Source organism: Lissotriton vulgaris, chromosome 1_1 (assembly GCF_964263255.1).
Source record: "Lissotriton vulgaris chromosome 1_1, aLisVul1.2, whole genome shotgun sequence".
NCBI classification, from domain to species: Eukaryota; Metazoa; Chordata; class Amphibia; order Caudata; family Salamandridae; genus Lissotriton; species Lissotriton vulgaris.
The window spans coordinates 60,545,427-60,567,537 of NC_141685.1; the positions used below are offsets into that span (position 1 = coordinate 60,545,427).

Below are 22,111 nucleotides of genomic sequence, written 5' to 3' on the forward strand. Positions count from 1 at the left end.
GTGGAAAAGTGACTTTCCCAGGTAGCGCTCATTATGTTGCATCTGATGGGAGTGAACGGTTGTCCCATTGAGCGCATCCCAGTGCTCACCTAATACCTGTTCCTTCCTATTAGCAATAGCCTACTTATATGTCAACCTTAAGGACTTGACCAAATCATTACACCTAGGGCTTTGAGATAGGGCCTTGCGGAGCTTCCTGTTGGCAATTTGAGCACTGCTGATTGAACCATCTAGGCTCGCGCAGTACTGTACAAATGGGTTTAGACAGCAAGGATTTAATGGCTCCACTGAGTTCGGTAAAGGCGCTGATAGCCACTGGGTGTGCAACAGGGCCTCTAAACAGATGTTAATAAGATTCATGTTTCCACTAACCATAGAACTGAATCGGTCTGCATAATTAATGCCTCGCCATACCAGTCTGCGGTTATCTGTGGATGGTGATAGATCTCCAGTACCACATTCTGTCTGAGGCGTTGGAACAAGAGACATCCGTAACGTTACTTGCATTGGGTTATGGTCCCCAAAGATTGTGGCCATAATTTCGGCTTTAAGCAAGCTTGCTTCAAAAGAGGGGGAGATAAAAAACATTATCCATTGTAGATGAACAGTCCCTCCCTCTGAATGTCGGTTCAGGGGGGGCATTATCTTTTGTAGTTGCATCAATTTCCATAACATTAATTAAGTTAAAGGTGTTCAAATGGTCCATTAGCTCTCTACCCCTATTGCATGTTTGTCTGCTGCTGTGTGAATATTCACTTGACCATGAGTAAGTTAGCTTAGCATTAAAATCACCCCCAGACAGATTCCTACTGACTTGAAAGAGTCTTTGGATTTTCCAATAGATGCAATAAAATTAAACACATTTATAAAATGCATATTTGGAACAGAATGAAAATCATTGTTATAAAAATGAATTATCCAAAAGGAAATTCCCCTATTAAATAATATGCCTAGAATATTATTGTTTTCTATATGTACAGTTTTTATGCATCCCCCTGTCTTAATGTTGACCCAGATTGATAAAAACCCCAAATGGTCGACCCTGCTTGGGGGTTGTTGCAAGGATATTATGGCATTCAAACCCCTCAATATGCAATTCTTGTGTGGTCCATGTTTCCTGAAATAAAAGGATATCTTGGTCTTTAATAAGTTGTACCCAATCTGGCTGGTGAAGTTTAGAGTACAACCTTGCAACATTCCAGCTTAAGATACGGAGGTCTGAACTTGCTGAGGCCTTTGTTTGCATAGTGGGGATAAGTGGGTTGTGGGAATAGTACACTCAGTTACTGGCAGAGCATGAGGTAACCTAATAGCAGGATCAGTATTTTCCCCAAAAGTTGATAGTCAGTCTTGGGTCTCTAATCCAGATAAGGCCTCGAACCTATTAGAGGTAGTAATTCAAGAGGGATTGTTGGTGAAAGGAGCATGACTTGGTTTGTAGAAATAACCAAGGGGTAGTGCGCATATGTTAGTACTATTAGGTGTAATGAATTAGCAAGCCCTTAGTAGGTGTCTCACCAAAGAAGGTCTGCGAAAGTTCATTAGAATACTGTCCCCTTCTATATTTTTTGTAGATGCACTGACTCACCCAACCCTGCGTGTCATAAAAAATAACCTTTAATTCGGATACATGGACGCTTCTATGCCTTGATAGCCAGTCTGCACATTTATTGCGTAGCTGGTCCCATGACTCATGCTTATCCCTCTTTAACACCTTGACTTCTACAGCAATTCCCCTCCTGTGCTGGAAATTGTTAAATTCCATGGATCATGACGAGCTCAGCTCGTCATGAGCACACGACCAGTGTACTACATGACGAGCTGAGCTCGTCATGAGCATGGAAGGGGTTAAAGTAGGTACTCCTGACAGTACCAACACATAAGGGCAAGCAGCGGGCGGCAGACTCAGGACATCCTGATTAGCCATTGATACTTGGGGCGGCAGGAAGATTAATGCACGAGGTACTAGACAACCTGTTCTGATTCGAGCCCCTGGGCCTGTTTAACCTATTAGCACCATCCCTGGTGGGGTTGGTATTTGAAATGGTTATTGGTATAGGTGGGTTGTGGGGGTGGAGGAGCCGTTTCTATCTATAGGCAATTGACGCAGCCCCTGGATTGATTGTATATCGGGTGAAGGGTGATTGCCGGAGCAGTAACTCTGGCGGTTTACCACACAATTTCGGCATCTAAAATACTCATATCAACACCTACACTATCGATGGCCCTGCTCCCATCAACCTCTTTGATTCCAGCCACCTTTACCCCCACTGTCCCCTTAAAACGTTTGGCTACTAAAATAGCCATCGGCCTTCTTATCCAGGGTAGATGAAAAGAACTGCTGGGGAAAGAGTCGTGACCTCATTCTATGCCAATCTATGGAGAGGAGCTGCGTCTCCTGGAGGAGGCACACATCTGCCTCCATGTTATCCAGGTAGGAAAGGATGGACCTCCTTTTATTGGGATTGTTGAGACCTCTCGCATTGAGAGTGAGAATTTTCAATGTGGGCTGGGAAATAGCGTGTCATAGTGAGTGCACCAGCTTTGGCCAGTATTTGGGTCCCTTTGATCCCTCTTCCCCCTGAGCTCCCAACGTCTGCTCGGCCTCCATTGCCGCTTGATCCTCTCTTCAACGCCTTCAACCTGCATACCCGTTCTCCACCCTCCACTCCCTAACCCCAACTTAGAAGCCCATTAACCTCAAAGTGTCCAGGGCCCACCATTTGTGTGTGCGCGTCCTTGGAAGTCGGAATAGTTGGGAACATGTGTGGCCTGTTCCCAATGTCTCTACGCTCCCCGCAGACTTCTTTGCCGCCCACCTATCCTTGCAAATGTCACTTATCTGTCCCTCAGTTGTTCACGGTGTCATCATGGGGGGGATGTCTCCTTCGACAATGTCTCCAGCACTGCCAGTCTTTCTTGTGCCATGGTCTTGGGGTCCGGTCTCGTCGCTCGCTCTGTGCTACGCCTCCCGTAGAGCTTATATCATCTTTCTCGAGGAGTTTTAGTCTGTGGGCCCTCTTTCTCCTCCTGGATTGGATTCTCAATGGTCCTATCAAATTGGAGCTCAGAGGGAATCTACGGATTCAGGTACCCTCCACTCATATTATATTCTTACACAAAACCTGATCCTGATATCTATAAGCTTTATATTCCTTTTCATCATCTGTTGTTTTGTGTGTGTGGGTTCACTTACTCCTATCACTCACTATGCCTCTTACAACAGAGTGTGCTTATCTCTATGATGTCCTCGTAACAACCGTGTGTCTTCCCGTGTGTGTCTGCCCTACTCCCTCTCAGGCGCTAATGTGTGTCCACCAACAAGAGTAAAGGAAAAAGTGTGGGCGGGAGGAAGGAACCTCACGGGAGCAACCACCAGGGAACTGCTGACTGGTACTCGTCAGTATGTTCCACTTCTCATCATCGGCTCCTTCCCACCAAAAAGAAATAGAATTTAAAAAGAGGAAAAATACCAATGGGAAAAATAATAAACAACTCAAAAGTGTGAAAACCTCATTGCATTCATGTGCATCTACTCCCCCGGGGCGCCACGACTGCTAATCAGTCTGGTACCCTGTTAAAAATGGAGTTAGATTACCCTGGCTCTCTGATATGCTTTATTCTGTGCTGGGTACCTACTCCTATTAAAAACTACACTCTCCAGTTGAGCTTCGTTTTTGAAGTATATGAAGCCAACATGTTTCGTTGCCTATCTGTGTTGGGTAGCAACTTCTTCAGGGCTGGGGGTTTTCTTTGCCACACTGCTCTGGACTGTGCCAGTTGTTAAATCTGCAGACACAAAGATACCACATACAAAAATAAAAGCATAGAGTGACACCAGTAAGTGTGTTGCCCATATCATTAACATTTTTATAAAAGCCAACTGTTTCAGGGAAAGCGGTGTAATTTACCTTCATAAAGGTGTCTGCCAGCATACCTGGGGTCTTCATACACTTGTACGCTTTGTTGATCCCCTTCTGTGTGCTGCGGTCACTTATTTTCAACCTACAAATGCGCATTAGGTTAGTGTATGTTGGATTGCTCCTAACACCTGCGCCCCTAACTTCCATGTGTGCTTGTATCCCTTGTACTCAATGCCCCTGGTCGGTACTGCTACGAGTGCCTGCATGGTTTCTCGCACTCGTTTGCTCCAATTCCTTTTGTGAGCCTATCCCTTTTTGCATTAATCCACTCGTGACTCATAGCGTGTGTGGCCTCTATAGCCCACATGGGCTTATTCTACTATGCTCACAAGCTCCTATGTTTGCCCAGTCGTCCCGCCTTCTTACCGTCAATAGTGCTGTACACCGTCTCTCATCGGGCTCCCGTTCCCGTTCGCAGAGGTGGGGAGAGCAAGCCTCAATGGCAGTCCACTCTACCCTCAACTGTATTGTTTCAGTACCCGTTTCCCTATTCTCTGCGTTTCAAATAGATCGACAAACTCTCCATTTTTGATAGAAAACCTCGTGGGCAACCGTCGGGCTTTGCTGCTTTGGGCCAGCCATCTGCAAATGGAATGGACTCCATTCTATTTCTGTCCTGGGTGCCACGCCAAGTACCCTCGCACCGACGTACATCAAGTTTGTAACCTATGCCTCTCTCCGGAGCACAAGGAGGAAGCCTGCATAGCTTGTACATCGTTTTAGTCCAAGACGACTCTACCCGATCATCAGGCTCGATGACGAGAGAGGCAGCGTCAAAGCATTCAACACACTCTGGATATCTTCGGGGAAGAATCTGAACAAGGCGAGATAGAAGCATCTGCCATAGAAGAAGAGGCCCATCTCCATGCCAGAGCGCAATCGTTGGGGCAATCTGGGGCAGCCATGTCATTGCAATTCTACGTCATGCCAGTTCCATAGGCGACTGACCAAATGTATAGGTTATCTTGCGCCCTTCTGGCATCTAAATAGGCCTAATAAACAGTATTTGGGTGTCAGCTCAATACTTAATTATGTGGCATGAACCATTTCTTCAACAGCTAGTTGCCTGAAGGAGTGTATTTCATCGCAGGACCATGGTTAATGTAAGAAATCAGGCCCCACAGTGTTGCAGCGCAAGCATATATCTGGGCAAGACCCGACCATTCGATGAAGGTGTTGTGGTGTTAAGTAGGTTCTTTGCAGAAAATTATAATGCATCAGTTGAAAATGGGCATTACTAGAAACCATGCGTATTAGTTCATAGGCCCGCTGCCAGTCTTGATCTTCCATTGCAATGTAAGGCCCGTGTGTAGTGCCTACTGTATCTGATTGCATTGTTCTGTAAAGATGCATACTTAGGTGTCTACACGCTCCATACGTTAGCAGTATCTCAAGGGTTTGAGTTTGCGGCGGAGCTGTCGGATAGCATGGCCAGGTGTGCCTGTTTGTGTCTGCCAAGCCCGCATGCTGTAAAAATTGCCCCTGGCTTAGACCAAACTCTTTGCGGGCATGTTTAAAGGGGATAAGTCTCAACTGGGTATAATTCACCCTATTGCTCGCATCCCCCTCACTCCATGCCTGGAAGGACATACTGAATGCCATCTGCCTGATTTTTATATCCAGATTGGGAGCTCCCTATGGAATGGTGCGCGCTTAAGTACTCTCACTACAAACCATTGCCATACTCTGGCCGTCTGTCGCACAATATATGGAGTATCTCTCGGTGTACCTGATTCCTCCATTAACAGCTCTGGAAGACAACCAGCGTCCACCATTCCTGCCGAGAGCCGCATTTCCCAACTAGGGACTGTGTTGAGCGATCGAGCTGCATTTTGCAATTGAACGGCATAATATTAGGGGTCAAAATGTGGGACCTCCAATCCCCTGCTGCATACGTCCTGGTCAGTGTGGCCAAAGCTATGTGTAATTGCCTTGTTGAAAGATTTAACAAGACCATGAAGGGCATGATCGGTGGACTTCCTGAAAAACTCAAAAGAAGATAGGATGTCTTACTTCCATGCCTGCTTTTTGCCTATTGGGAAGGGCCACAGAAAGGAGTGGGGTCCTCCTTATTTTAGCTTCTGTTTGGGATTTCCTGTCGGGACCACTGTGCCTTGTGAAGGAGGGATTGGAGAAACCTCTTGTTGACCATTGCAAGATATAGTTGACTATGTGCTTGGCTTTTGCTCCAGCATGTATGAGTACGTGGAAAAAGCAACCAAAACATTGAGGAAAGCCTGGCTCCAGAAGCTCTGGTGATGCCAAAAGGGTGCTATGGTTGAGTTCCAGCCAGGGCAGATGGTGTGGGTTTTGGGGCCTGTGGTTCCTTGGGCTCTGCACGGTAAGTGGAGTGGACCCTACCCTACCCTAGAAAGAAAAGGGGCGGTCACCTACCTGGTAGACCCTGGCTCTGACAGGAGTCATAAGAGGTTCGTCCACGTCACCCGCCTTACATCCTACTATGACATGGCAGATGTGACCATGCTCATGGTTACAGATGAGGATCAGGAAGCAAAGAGCGAACCTGTCCAACAATCCAAAAGATGGGTCAGTGGAAGGTGTGGTCTTGACAGACACCCTACCTGCTCATCTGGAGGCTGATTGCAGGCAAGTCCTAAATCACTTTGCTGAGCTCTTCTTTTTGACCTCTCGCCAGACTGGCTGGTGTATCCATGATGTAGACGCTGAAGAAAGACTACCGGTCGAGAATAAAATATACAGGCAGACTGAACATGTGAAAGAGAGCATCAAAGCTGAAGAAAGCATGATGCTGGAATTGGGAGTTCTAAAGTCTTCTGAGAGCCCCTGGACCTGCCCAGTTGTCTTAATCCCCAAGCCTCATAACCAGGATGGTAAGAAAGAAATGAGGTTTTGTGTGGACTATTGGGGCGTGAATGCTTTGGCCAAAAGCAATGAATACCAAACTCCATGGGCAGATGAACTTATTGACAGGTTGGGAGCAGCCAAGTATCTGAGTATGTTTGATCTCACATCAGAGTACTGGCAGATAGGTCTGACGACTGCAGGAGCAAAATAAATATCTGCATTTTCAATCTCAAATGGGTATTTTCAGATCTCTGTAATTCCCTTTGGTTTGAAAAATGCACCTGCCACTTTTCAAAGGTTGGTGAACTAAGCCCTTGCTGGATTGGAATCCTTGAGTTCAGCATTTCTACACAATATTGTTGTCTTTAGCTCCACCTGGAAGGATCACCTGATCCACCCTAGGAAAGTACCGGGGGCTCTGAGAAGTGCAGGCCTCATTATCAAGGCATGCAAGTGCCAGACAGGACTGGGAAAGGTTGCATACTTGGGTCACCTTGTTAGTGGAGGCCAGGTTCAACCCTAACAACCCAAGATCTAGACCATTCTGGACTGGGTGGCTCCAACTACCCAGACTCAAGTGAGGGCCTTCCTTGGCTTCCCTGGTACTATAGGAGGTTTGTGAGGGATTATGGCACCATTGTGGCACCCCTCACAGAACTGACTTCCAGAACAATGCCCACAAATAGTGAACTGGACTGTGAGCTGTCTAAAGGCTCTTGACACGCTGAAGGAAGCGATGTACTCTGCAGCTGTTCTGAAAGCTGCAGATTATGCCAAGTAATTCATTGTACAGACTGATGCCTCTGAACATGGTATAGGAGCAGTGCTATCCCAAAAACATGCCCAAGGTCAAGATCAGCTACTGGCTTTCATCAGTAGAAGGCTAATCCCCAGGGAGGGGGGCGTTGCCTGGCGATCGGCAAGATGGGCGCACTATAGTGTTGCTCTGCCGGCCGCCGATAAATATCCTTCACTTATCCTGCCTTCACCACGCCATCCATGGCTTTTGCCACTGGAGCTGTGTAGCTGATGTAGCGACTGATCGGCTGAGGTGGTTTTCGATCGCCGCGAATGCCCGGAGGAGCGTTAGGCCGTGAGAGGAGCGAGCCGTCTGCACAGGTGTAATGGCGGCATGACTCTCCTGGCTCAGTGTGCTGTGGTCCCTTACTGCCTGTGGCAGTGATCTGGGAAGGCGGAGATTCATTTGGGACATAACGGAGTATCTGCAGACTGCAGCTATGCCGTGACCACAGATAAGTGACCTGTCGGGGGGCTGCGGACACGTGCTGGGGTCTGGAGACACGCTTGCGGCTGGCGGACTAGGCCGCGCCTAGGCCTCGTGAGGGGTGGTGGTGTCAGAGCTGCCGTTCGTTGCTGAGGCGCTCAGAAGATTAGCCCCCCGCCCACATCTACATCTCTCCCCGGTGGTATATACAAGCAACGCTGCACGCGCTCACCTTTGCCCAGTTGGTGCCCTCGGAGACCGAATTCGGTGCAGCGGGAGGTGGCGCCTTCATGATTCGGACCTCTTGGGGGATGCGGAGTGGCTAGCGGTGCTGGGACTTGGACGCGGATATGGTGAGATTGCGATGGGAGCGGGTCCCCTCTTGCGGTATTCCTCGCGGTTTTGAATAACGGACGTTGCTTCAGACAGCTGGATTGTTGTTGTGGCTTTACACTGCGGGCGAGCGCACCGTACTGGGCTGCGAGGCATCTTTGACTGTTGGATTCCTTACACCCTTCTGGCCTGTTTGTGTGGTGCGCAGCGTTCTAGTGTCTCACTCACGGTCTCCTGCTGAACATTCCCTGCTGTTATGGACTGATTGTGTAGCAGTTAGTGGTTGGGACCAACTGGGTTGCATCACTACTCCCTCTGACCGGCCTCTAAGAGTGAATCGTTTAAATACAACGAGGGGCAGTACTTGTAGTCTGCATATTGCCGACTGTTGAAGGGTGAGGCCATAATGGGAAAACCAGAGAAGAATCAACCACGCCTCACCTGTGAGTTGCGTAAGGGGGCAAACCTACTCAAAACGCGGCCTCTGACTCAGAGCTGGAATCGGCCTCCCAGGGACCCTCGACACTGGAAAAATCGCTAGCTGCCATTCAGGCCAGTCTTCAATCTAATGACGGTAAGATCGAGGCCATCAATGGGAGAATGGATCACTTTTCGGCCAAACTCAACAAACGTGCGGAACACACTGGGGAAGCGGAATAGAGAATATCAGACGCAGAGAATGGGCTCGCAACAGGTAGCGGCGAAGACTATAGATATCATGAAAATTCTCGCTGTCATACAAGTGAAGAATGAGGACATTGATGCGAGATCGAGGCGCAATAATATTTGAGTTTTGGGTCTTCTGGAATCAACAAATGTGGGCTGCCTTGAAGATTACATGAAGGCGATGCTGCAGGAGATATGCGGCGCGGATGACTTGTCGCCTATGTTTGCGGTGGAGCAGACTCATCGCTCCTTGGCGGCGCACCCTCCTCCAGGTGCTACACCGTGCCCCATAATCGCCCGATTACTCAATTTTAGAGACCGGGACACTGTCTTACGTATCACTCGCCAGAAGGGAACAATCATGTACCAAAACAATACCCTCTCGTTCTATCCAGATTTTACGGCACAGGTGCAGGCGGCCCGGAAGGAGTTTCAGAATGTCAAGAAGGTGCTACTCAAAGAACAGATACCATATGCCATGCTTTACCCAGCGAGGCTACGCATTGGGGAGGCAGGCAATGGAACATGGAGATGGAACATGCAAGATCCCTACAGAAGCGCCGCAAAGGGCCAACTCCCACGTCTAACGTTGATGAGTGAACTGTGAGAAGTGCATGGGCCCTGTGTTGTTGTGTACTACAAATCGGTGGCTCCACTGGCTTGGTGGGGCAACATTTCCATTGTGCACACTGTTAACTGTTTCTTTCCTTTATTCAGATGGTCTATGTCCTAGTGCATAAGTTGGCAGGCATAACTGTTTTATGGACCTATGATGGTGGGTTTTGGGTGGTTGATCATAATTCGATTGCCTGCTGCGGGAGGGTGCAACTACTCAAATGACAGCTCCTTACATTGCTACTCTTACTTTCCTGAGGATGGCTGCGTGGTGGGCTGCTTTACCTCCTGTTCGACATTAAATGTTATGTTATGTTAAAAATACTTATAAAGCGCACGCACTCCACAAGGTTTCATGGCGCTGCGGACAAGGGAGTCCTGCCGCTAAGTGATTCATTCATAAGCCTGGCGAAATAGCCAGGTCTTTAAGAGTTTCCAAAATTGAGGATATGATATCATCGATCTAATGTCCCGAGGGAGAGAATTCCAAAATTGAGGAGCCAGGACCGCAAATCTTAGTCCCCCCCAATTTCTAGCATTTAAAGGACGGAGTAGCTAGGGGATTTAAATGGGAAGACCTAAGATCCCGAGTGTTTATATATCTCTGGACCCGAGCAGTTACAGACACTGGGCAGTTGCCATGGAGCGCTTTAAAGAGAAGGCATCCCAACTTGAATGCACTGCGTTCGACTATCAGAAGCCAATGTAACTTTTTCATAAGAGGGGTGACATACTGCATTCTTGGGTGGTGATAGATTAATCTAGCAGTCTGGTTTGGCACTAGTTGCAGTCTTTTAGACTGATATGCCGGAATGCCAAAGTAAAGAGTTAGTGTAGTCAATGTGAGAGATGACTAAGGCTAAAGCAACTTGGGTAAGAGCTTCAGTAGTGAGACATCTGCTGTTCTCCAGTAATGGGGTATCTTTCATAGATTCACATGCTTGAATCATTCCCCATTGTCGAAGTGGGATTCCCACGATACATAGAATAGCAATATAGCAATAGCATACCGAAAGCATAGCTCAAAGAGCAATAGGAAGTATTGTAACATGGACGTTAATAGGAAAAAACTTGTCACTTTAATAACTTGTCCAAGTCATTAGATATGGTACAAACTCCAGCCAATCAGGCGACAGCACCCTCTGGAACCTTCTCCTCAGAGGCTCAGGCTTCCAGATTTTCTACTGCACGTCGTGTGAAGGGAGCCTCCCTGAGCTCTGCTCAGTATCTCTACCTTTTCCCTTCAGAAACTCTTCAGAATGTCTTCACTGCTTTGTCTACTACAAAGAGGTCACTCATCAGACACTGTGATTCTTGTGGAAAACTCCAGCTTCATTCCGAAGACCACCACAAAAAGAGTATCTACTGCCTCCACCCTGAACATCAGGTGAGAGATTGTAAAATCTGCAGGACTTTTCCTCAAAAGACTTTAAGAGACAGAGAGGGACGTCTACTTCTGTGCTTACAGAAACTCAACACCAAGGATAATCCCTTATCAGATGTTGAGAGTGATTCCTCTCTCAGGACTGTCATCTCTAAGAAGAGGGCTGGTGAGGCAGAAATGTTATCTGCTAAGGCTAAGGTGCTCAAGAAAGACCACACCTCTACTCATGAAGGCTAGAATTCTTCCTCAAAAAGGGCTCCTGCTCCTTCTAAGGGACTACCTATGCCCTCTACGCCTCCGAGATCTGCATCTAAGTCTCAGGCATCTAAGTCTCTTCTTGAGACAAATTTGCCTAAAAAAATGGGTTCCTCGCCGATGAAGACTTCCGTCGCCATTGCTACAAAGATGACTTCCACCTTTTCTTCTCCTCAACCTACAATGATTATGTAATCGGCGCCCTCTCTGTCGATGTTTGTCATGGTGTCGGTGAAGCCTCGCTTGTCTGCCACCTCCCTCACGTCGAGGAAAAAGAGAACTGTCTCCGATCGGTAGTTGATGGATGCCTCCTCGCCGACGAAACGGTCGATGGCTCTCAAGGCTCTACCTACTTCTTCGACAGATGCCTTGTCGTCGAAGGTTGCCTCGTCATTGATGGGTGCCTCGTCGACGGTTGCTTCATCGGCAGTTGCCTCGTCAACAGTTGCCTCGTCAACAGTTGCCTCGTTGACAGCACAGAAGACTTTCCTTATGGAACTTCAACCATGCTCTACATCGTCGACCGCTGAGTCGGCTGCAGCATCCTTGGTTCCACCTTCAACTTTGATGTCTCTAGTCCCCTTGAAATCTTCAGCAACACTTTTGCTGCCTTCAGGAACGACGTATATTTCCCTACTTCAACGTAGGAACTCTTCTTTGGATCTATTGCCAATTCAACCATCTCCAAATCTTTCTGTGGAGCTTTTTGACTATGGGGCTAATGAGGAGGATTCGGAAGAGGATGACCGGTTCCGTGTGCTCGTACTCTTTCCGAGCTTCTCATCAAATGGCAAGATATTGATGATGAGCAAGGATATGATTATTACCTTGAGCCTAATACTCAACCACCACTTGAGAATCCAACTGTGCAGATGCCCATGTCTCTCATCTCTAATTTGCAACATGTGCTTAATGACTACTACCACCGATTTCCTCCCTCGGAGTCGGCCTCATCTGTCCCACAGATGCCTCTTCCTCTGCCTTCATCAATCATCCAGCCACCCCCTCCGGTGGCATCGATGTCTCATCACCCGGAGGACGCACACACAACTGACGACGACAGAGAAGAAGGGGAGTGGGTGATTGATCCCTCCTTACTGAGTGGGACAATTATTAAATTCAGACTCTGTCACCTACTGACAAAACTGAAGAGCCGACCTGGCACACATCCCTGTGTGCCATTCCCATTAACACTGCTAGAGGGATGTCTTACACATATCGCAGGCAGTGAGTTAAAGTTCACAAATTTATACATTCCAGCTCATCACCTGTGAGGGTTTACAGACGCTGTCTATGGGCACCGGGAGATTCAGTGATTTGCCCAGAATCACAGGATGCTGCACTGAAGCAGAGACTTGAACCCGAATCCCCAGTTCCCGAGTCGGCAGCTCTGGCTGCTGCACCACATCTTATCCCCCCTGTGAGGGCATATCTGCATGAAATGTCTCTGATGCCCCTGCAATATCCTTCCTAGTCGATTCCTGGATATTGTAAGTGACCGGGGAAGTCATAGTAAGTACATAGGCTGGACACTCGTCATTATGAGTTCGCCAGCTCCATGATGGCTTCACTGAAATATGTGATATTTGGCACCAAGCATCTCAACATAATAAACTTGCACTGATTCCGGTGTAGATTGTATTAAAAATTGCACGCAGAGGTCCCCTTAGAGGGGTCTCCTGAAACCTACCAATCCTTAGTGTGGTCATTGACTGCTTGAGCCAGCCTGCTACCACCAGAGTGTGTTCTGACCTCAGGGGAGAGTGCCTGTGCACTCTGAGGCTGAGAACAATGCCTTTCCTGGGTGGAGGTGTTCACGTCTCCCCCTGCAGAGGAAGAGCCATCCGTGGTGGGGAGCTTCAAAGGTCTTGCCTCCTTTGTAATGCAACCCCAGCCTCTCCTGTTCGAAGGAGCTGGCCTCCATCCTGTCCTCACCTCCATTTTGGTGGCAGGACAGGTGAGAAACCTGTGATTGAAGAGGAGAAGTGCCTCTGGCAACTCCAGCCCTCGGGTGCTGGAGGCTAGGTCAAGTACACTTTTCAGTGCCCACCATCTTGAAGATGATGGGTCTTATCCAGTTAGGGCTAGGACTGTGTCCTCCTCTCCCAGAAGGTGGGCATGTTAGAGGGCGTAGACACCCCAGGCAAAGGGCCCATTGGACACTGCCTGTCACTCCCTTGTAACGCCCTTAAATCTAGTTTTCAGGCAGCATCCCCAGTCCATGAGCTTCAGTTCCTGATGACCTAAGAAGAGCCGGGCACTACCGATGTGCACCAGCAGAGAAGATTGCAGAGAACTACTGTACACAGGTGTTCCAGGACCTTTTGTCTAAAGTAAAATCTGGATCTCCTACGAACCGCTGCCCACCACACGTCCTAAAAGAAGCCTTCACCGGCCTCCCAGTTCCAGCCCTCTCTCTTCTGAATGAGTCCCTATTCTAGGGTTGTGTCCCTAAGGCAGTTAAAGAGGCAATTGGGGTTCCCCTTCTGAATAAATAAGGGGCAGACCCCATATCCTGTTGAATTACCGCCCAATTTCTTTGCTCCCATACCTGGCAAAGGTACTGGAGGCTCATGTGGTGAAGTGCCTGTCCAATTTTATTGAACAATCCAACTATCTCGACTGACACCAAGCTGGTTTTTGGCCTGCCCACTCACCGGAGACCGTAATACTGGCGTTATTGGACTCCCTGCGAGAGAGGGCTGACAGGGGTACTCATCAGGCCCTGGTGCTGTTGGATCTCTCGGTCGCCTTTGACAGGGTCGACCATGGGAACTTGGTGGATCGTGTCAAAGAGGCTGGCATTCAGGGCTCAGCCCTTAGTTAGATTAGCTCCTCTCTAGAGGATCGCTCCCAGTCAGTCTAGAGCGGGAGTCCACAATGAGCTGACCTCGTCTGGACTCAACGTTACCTGCAGCCTCTGCAAGGAGACCCCTCAACCTTGATGTGCTCTGGTATGCCTTTTCTGACACCAAAAGGCACCCTTGTAACCATCCGTCCTGGACTTTGGTGAAGAGGACAAAGGGTGTTGCTACGTTTCCGAGAATCGAAACTTACCATGACAGCTTTTGGTTTCCTTCGACCGGCCTCCTGGCCGGAGCCTGCAGACCTTTTCCAATTTGGCCTGTCTTTGATGCTGTGTTGGCATCTTGCACCCTGTGTCCCTGTGCTGCTGGTGGTGTGGTGTAGTCATGGTGCTGCCTTGGGCCATGTCCAGTGTTGGCCTCAACCCCCAGAGACTCGTTCCCCCAAGCCGCTGTTACTTACCTGTAAGCAGCCTCTGTCCGATTGCCCCAGTCCCCCTTAGTTTGTATTGGGTTTCCAACCTTGAACTTGCACTTGCACCTGGGCGCCCCTGTGCCGCTGGTGGTGCACTGTTGGTTCTGAACTGAACCTTGTCCAATACTAACCGTAGCTTCCGAAGAATGGTCTTGTAAGTAGATGTTGCCTGTATGTATGTTGAATGTTTTCTTCACCCCATAGGTTAACATTGCAAAGTCTGGAAATTGCACTAATTGTCCACTTTTTATATTGAACAGAATTTCTATTGCAAAAGGTATTTACTCCAGATGAAATTCTGTGGTTCCGCAAAATAAATCTAACCAAGTGTCATTTTATAAATTGGTCTCAGATTTATTAATTGAGTGTGTGTCATTTATTGCCACTGTGTGTACAACAAATGCTTAAAACTTTCCTCGTATACGTCTAACTGCTCCCCCACACTACCACAAAAGAGCATTAGTATTATCTACTTTAGCCTCTGTAAAATCTCTGGGGATCCACTGGACTCTCTGCACACTATACCTCTTTTTGGTATAGTATAGTGAGAGCCGGCTCCCCAAGCTCAAGTACTCACACACACTCAGACATAGACAGACAGACACACACACTCTCTCTCTCACACACACATTCTCACACATACCCACCCTGCCTCACATCTAAAAAATGTATTTAATTTTTAAATGACACCTTCAACTAGGACCATTAGTAAAAAGGTTCATGCAGAATTCAAACATCCTACTAGTAAGGATATCTGTGCAGTCATCCCCATGACAGGAAAAAAGAAATGCAAATGAATGAATAAAATGGTTTTGAGCACTCTTAAATTAAGAAATGAAAGAAAGATAAACCAGGAATAGAGAGAAACAGAAAAAGAAATAAGAAAGAGAAAAAAAGAGTAAAATAAAGATAATAAAAACAAGAGAAATAGAAAGTACGAAAGAAAGAAACAAGGCTCCCCTATATTATATTCAGTAGTGCTTGCAATACCCCAGCCAGGATATCCGTCACGTTTCTGTCTGAGTAACCCGGCCAGTCACCCGGCCAGCGAACTCTAAGTCGGGCTCTTGACACTTTGCAATGTTGCTGCTGTTAACTGTGCACCATTACTTCCTCAGAAGTCACGGGCAAGGGACACCTGGTCGCCTGTAACATACCTTTTATAATTACAAGGGTGTGACAACACCGCATAAACAACAAGTGCAGATTAAACCACAGGGTCCAAATAAAGCCACACACACCGTAAGATTAAACCTGTACTAAACACACAAGCCTCAGTATCTGATAGAGACTAATAGCCGCAGATTCCTTAACGTAGAATTATTCCCAGGCGTGAGACTGGATCCGGAAAACTTATTGCCACAGCATCCCTGCACACCGGGGAGATGGCATCACGCGACTCCGCCCAGGCGTCTCCGTGTACGTGACGTAAGGGAGGTCACATTAATCCCACCCTGGCGCGCCTACGTCAGTTTTTTCTTTTTCCAGCTTGCAACGCGGATCCGGTGTCTGTTCGGGCCTTTTTCTTTCATCATTGTGATATCTTTTGGTGGAGCAGTGTGTGAATGCCTTCGGGCTTTAAGACTTGCACGTCATAGGGGGGCCTTATGTCAGCGACGGACCCTCACCTCATTTGCATGTGGTGTTAGGGGAAGATCACGGCACCACTGATTGTGAGGTGTGCCAACAGTTGAAGCCGAAGTCGCGCCGGAAGAAACTACTCTCGACACGTCTCTCAAGATCGGCTACATCCCCTCGATCGGCCTCGGCAGACAGTTTTAGAAGCGGAGATCCTCGTCGGCGTCCTCATTCCTCCCCAATGTCGCACGAGGGTCGCTTGGGTAAGTGTCGCAGCTTGTCCCTGGGGCATGGAGTTCGGCCTGCCAGGGGCCTGGGCTCTCCGCAGGTGATGCGTCCCCGCATGTCGTCTTCCCATCCACCGTTTCCTGGTGAGGGGGAATCGAGAATCCAGATGGAGACATATGCGGCGGCTTTGCAGGCCTCGCTGGCGTCTCCTCCTGGGATGCCAGCAGATCCCTTGCATTGCCGGGGCCCTCCGCAGCATCGCCGGCGTCGACTGGCTCTGCTCAGGTTTGGAGGATCTGGTGCTGTTGGGGTTCGGCCCTTCGGGGGTCCCTCCTTCGGAACACGGCACCTCTGCCTCGCCGCAAACTCCTGCAGGAGTCCATATGGTGTCGCGGGAGGTCACCAGGGCTCGGGTCGCATCCCCGACCCCTGCTCGGCCTTCTAGACAGGTGACGGCCTTGTCCACAGCTGAGCTGATGCCGCTACAGTGCCGGCGCCTGCTGGCCCAGGCGGCGCCACAGGGGTCGGTAGACACCCCTGTCCCGCTCTGGGTCGAGGCTGGACGGGGACCCTCCGTCCCCTCCGGGCCCCTTTCGTCCCTCCATGCAGGAGGCTGCCTCGTCGGATGTCGAGTCGGAGGTTGAATCGGCCCCGGTGGCGCCGCATGGGTTGGCAGGCCACCAACGTCACATTCTGGGCCGAGGCTGGCGGGAGGGCTTCTTGTCACTCCCCTGGTCCCTCTCATCCCTCCTCGCAGTCGGCTGCCTCGTTGGAGGTCGAGTCGTGCCGTTCCGGTGCTGCCCCTTGGCCACTTCGGCTCTGGTCCCCGGTGCTGCGTGACTTGGAGGAGCCCTGTCCGGCGTCTCTTTTGGCGCCGGATGGTGATGACGTCCTGCCTCAGGCTACAGACTCTACGGCGCCGAACAGCCATCTAGTCGCGGATTTGTCTTCAGACGCTCCCTCTTCTCCGGAGGTTGGGTTTCTGCTAGTGTCATCCTCACCGGAGACAGGCCGCCGCTTGGTGTCTTTTTCACCAATGTCATCAAAAGGCGGCTCCCCGCCATTCTAGAGTCCGCAATGTTTGCCGGAGGTGCAACAGGTCCCCCACTCTTTAAATTCCTCCTTCTAACTTCCAGGTCTGGCCTTTGCCCGCCCCGCTTGGCTTCGGGGACGGCCACCTTAGTTTACAGTGGTCGCCCACAGAGGAGCTGCTTTCTCCACTGCAGGGCCCTATGGAGGCGGGTCCAGCCTTTGCTCACGCAGGGTCCACGGCTGTGGGTTTTCTGCGCATGGGTGACCCGGTTGCTCATTTCCTGGCAGACCATCTTTTGGAGGTTCTCCACCAGGGCTCTGGTGGGAGGGAGCTATTGCTACCCTTTGAGGGTTCGCTCCTCTCTTCACTGATGGGGACCTGGGGGCGTCCCGCCACAGGCGATCCGGTGCTCCAACACCTCCTGCACTGGCACCTTCCAGCGCCATGTGACCCGGCATGTCTTTCCCTCCACCTCTCTGCCTCCAGTCCACTTTTGCGGACTGCTTTTTCCTCCCTGACGCCACTGTTGTCTCCGCCATCCCGGGAGGCGCCCCAGGATTCTTGGGGGTGCAACATATTTGCCTCGACCAGCAATGCTTTGCGGGCCCTTATCACCTTATGTGTGTGGCTAGAGCCACCTCTTCTTTGTAGGACTCGGCTGAGTCCTTGGGATCCGCCGCTTCACAGGAGACTGTTCAGGTCAACTTACGGAATCATGCGTTGGATGGCCGGGAGCTAGCAGCGTTTATTCTCAGCTCCGCTCTTGACATCTCAGAGGTGCTCGGCCGTGCTATGGCTTTCTCAGTCGCCTTCTGTCGGCATGCTTGGCTTCGGGATGGTGTGTTCCCTGATGTGTTCGGGAGCGGCTGGTTGATCTTCCATTCAATAGCACTCTGTTATTCCATGCCACGGCAGACACCGCCATCCAGAGGTTCTTGGCAGGGCTCCGTCCTCCTCCTTCTCCTTCTCCTCCTCCTTCTCCCCCTCAGTGACTGCTGAGTTGATCTGGTTCTTGGACCTTCTTTTAAGTAGGTTGCCCTGGCTGTGAGCTGTGTTTTATGGCCACTCGAGTCCTCCTTGCTAAGACTGTGGCTTTGTTGGCTGCTGGACTGCCCTTTGTTGATTGTGTTTGTTTTTGCTTGAGTTATCCGCACAGAATTGGCCCTGAGATTAGGCCTTCTGTTTTTCTCTTGGGCTGCTTGACAAGCCTTCTGCAGGTTTTTTCCCAGTGGCTCGTTCGTTTTTTCCTCTGCTGCGGAAGTTTCTTCCAAAGAGGGTTCCCATGTCTTGGGACTTAATGTACCCGATGTGGGGTAGTAGTAGCTGTTATATAGCTTGCCCTCTGCTAGGGAGTTCTGGTGGCCTTCGGGTCTCTGCTCTCCGCGGACCCCTCCTAGTAGTGTGTCCGGGCATTTCCTCGCCTTCATGCTCCTGTCCTGGAGCCTGGGTTGGTTCTGTGTTTCTCCCTCTGTCAGGCATAGCCTGCCCGGTCTTCCTGGGTCCGGGGGCTGTTCTTCCTGATTCCGGCGGCTCATTACTGCCGCCTTCACTCTGTCTGGTCTGTTGCCTTCCGTCTATGTATCTTTTGTGAGTGTTTGATTGGTTCAGATGCTCCGTCCATCACCACCCCCCTTTGTACCACTTTGTTAGCCCTAAGTTGGCAGGGTATGCTCAGATGTGAGTCCCTTGCTCACTTTGCCACAGGATTCAAGCAAGCCGGGCTGAAGACGGCTGAAACGCCAGAAACCGTTCCTCGGAAGCTTGTTTCCGGTCCAGGGAAGGCATGGCTTGGCAGTTCGGGCTGGACTGTTCCCATGAGGCACAGGGTCAGACTGATTTGCATATAGCCATGTCTGAACTGGGGTGGCAGAGTGAGCTCAAGAACGGTGATGGATTAAACCCAGATCTGTTGACTGGGTGTGAGTGTTTGATTGGTTCAGATGCTCCGTCCATCACCACCCCCTTTTGTACCACTTTGTTCGCCATAAGTTGGCAGGGTATGCTCAGACGTGAGTCCCCTGCTCACTTTGCCACTGGATTCAAGCAAGCCGGGCTGAAGACGGCTGAAATGCGAGAAACCGGTCCTTGGAAGCTTGTTTCCGGTCCAGGGAAGGCATGGCTTGGCAGTTCGGGCTGGACTGTTCCCATGAGGCACAGGGTCAGACTGATTTGCATATGGCCATGTCTGAACTGGGGTGGCAGAGTGGGCTCAAGAACGGTGATGGATTAAACCCAGATCTGTTGACTGGGTGTGAGTGTTTGATTGGTTCAGATGCTCCCTTAATCACCACCCCCTTTTGCACCACTTTGTTCGCCATAAGTTGGCAGGGTGTGCTCAGACGTGAGTCCCTTGCTCATTTTGCCACTGGATTCAAGCAAGCCGGGCTGAAGACAGCTGAAATGCCAGAAACCGGTCCTCGGAAGCTTGTTTCCGGTCCAGGGAAGGCATGGCTTGGCAGTTTGGGCTGGATTGTTCCCATGAGGCACAGGGTCAGACTGATTTGCATATGGCCATGTCTGAATTGGGGTGGTATAGTGGGCTCAAGAACGGTGATGGATTAACCCCAGATATGTTGACTGAGTGTGAGTGTTTGATTGGTTCAGATGCTCCGTCCATCACCACCCCCTTTTGTACCACTTTGTTCGCCATAAGTTAGCAGGGTATGCTCAGAAGTGAGTCCCTTGCTCACTTTGCCACTGGATTCAAGCAAGCCAGGCTGAAGACGGCTGAAATGCCAGAAACCAGTCCTCGGAATCTTGTTTCCGGTCCAGGGAAGGCATGGCTTGGCAGTTTGGGCTGGACTGTTCCCATGAGGCACAGGGTTAGACTGATTTTCATATGGCCATGTCTGAACTGGGGGGGCAAAGTGGGCTCAAGAACGGTGATGGATTAAACCCAAATCTGTTGACTGGGTGTGAGTGTGAGGAACAGGGTCAGACTGATTTGCATATGGCCATCACCACCCACTTTTGTACCACTTCCGTCTATGGTGGGCTCGCCTTCTTTTTACTCGTTTCCTTGGGCCCTCTAAGTTTTTCTTCTGCCTCTTCCTTGCCCTTCTATTGGATCGAAGCTCTGTTGCCTTGTAGGGGCGTAGGGTGCTTCGGCCTCCCTGGCCTTGCCCTTGGTTCCTCTGTTGAGAGTGAACGGGCTTCTTCCCACACTCCTCTTGGGGTCTGTGGTTTTCTGCTTGCCTGGGAGGATGGGGCTCTTCGCCCTGTCCATTGGACTAGTCCCCTGTGGGACCCTCTGTTATGTCCAGGCTGGTGGGGTCCTTCCGCATACCCTCCTTCCCCGTGGATATGGCTAGGATATCTATTCTACGTTAAGGAATCTGCGGCTAGTAGTCTCTATCAGATGTATGAGTTACTTATCTGGTTGAAGCCGCAGATTTCTTCACGGCACGCCCTTCCTCTCCGTTCTGCTAGGACCCTTTGTCTTGCCCTTCTGCACTCGCCTCCCGGTGGATGGCTAGGATGATTGAGTGCATTCTTTCGCTCTCTCGCCAAGACATTGTCTTGCTTTGTTCCTTCCTCTTCCGTGGCAATGTGGAGACTGGGTCTATAGGTACTCCTGTGCCCCTCTGCTCTGGTTGCTCCAGGATTGAGGCTGGTGTTCTTTCATCCCTCTTGTTCCTGAGGGTCCTGGCCCCTCTGCTACCCTCTGGGTTTGGGTCATTTGGCCGGGCCCTGCCCTGGCTCCCTTGGGGGGTGTTGTCGCACTCTGTGCTACGGTTGTCTTGGAGGTCTGTCGTTCCCTGTTTGACTTGGAACTGGCTCCCCTTGATGGGTCTTGGTCGGGGTTGTAGTCCTGCTGCATGTTGTCATTGACATTTTGCACATGTTCCTTGTCTTAAGGGGGGTACAGTTTTCATACTGGCAGGGTGGCTGCGCAGGGCTGTGCTCTGTTCTTTCTTCTTTCCCTGTTTTTGGGTTGGCACTGCTCCTTATTGTGTTCTTCGTCACCATTCCTTCTGTTCCATTTTTCTGCTGTTTCACACACTGGTCCCATGCTCCCACAGTTTCTCTGCTGGCTCCACGTTGTGGTGCGGAAAAGTTCTAGGCACGCCGGGGTGGGACTTATGTGATCTCGCTGGCGTCACGTACGCGGATGACGCCTGGTCGGAGTCGCGTGATGCTGCCCCCCTGGCGCGCAGGGATGCTGTGGCAAAATATTTTCCGGATCCAGTTTCACGCCTCAGGATAATTCCACGTTAAGGAATCTGCGGCTAGAATCGTCTCTACCAAATACATCGTTAACCGAAGGTAAGTAACTCGTACAACAGATACATCATAGACAAACTTGTGGACATAATGAAGCGGACCTAGAGATATATGCATAACCCAGAAAATATAGAGGTCTTGATTTAGAGTTTGATGAGCAGGGTACTCCTTCACAAGCATGTTTGAGTATCCTGTCCATCAAACAGATGGTCTGCCTGACCTAGTGCAATCAGGTGGATTGTCATGTGTCCAGCCTTACTTGGGTGCCGTTGGTGTAAATACATCAGACGTCCATTCCTTTTTAGATCAAGCAGTCTGATGTATTTTTCTCTTATTCTGGACCACCAGGGAATACCTGGCAGTCGTGATGAGAATCTTTTTTTAAAATGAACCCCACTTCCTGGGAGAAAATTAATCGGGGAGAACGTTCCAAGGGTGTGAGGGTGATTAGTTATTAGTTTTTAAAAACAAACTGCGGCTTTGGAAGCTTGTTTTTGAAAAACACACAAGTTGGTGAATAGTCGCCTGAAACATGGCAGCCG

The 22,111-nt window shown here is 49.9% G+C and overlaps 2 protein-coding genes across 2 annotated transcripts in view; one reads left to right on the top strand and one right to left on the bottom strand.

The window, feature by feature from the left end:
• The window catches only part of LOC147737261 (uncharacterized), a 365,313-nt gene that overhangs the window by 255,166 nt on the left and 88,036 nt on the right, over positions 1 to 22,111 (bottom strand). The window lies entirely within an intron of this gene.
• LOC147737265 (uncharacterized) overlaps positions 11,558 to 22,111 on the top strand; it is a 35,165-nt gene continuing 24,611 nt past the window's right edge. The window contains exon 1 of the mRNA XM_086936771.1: positions 11,558 to 12,017. Coding sequence (XP_086792897.1) covers positions 11,558 to 12,017 — 460 coding nt within the window. The remainder of the gene's footprint in view (positions 12,018 to 22,111) is intronic.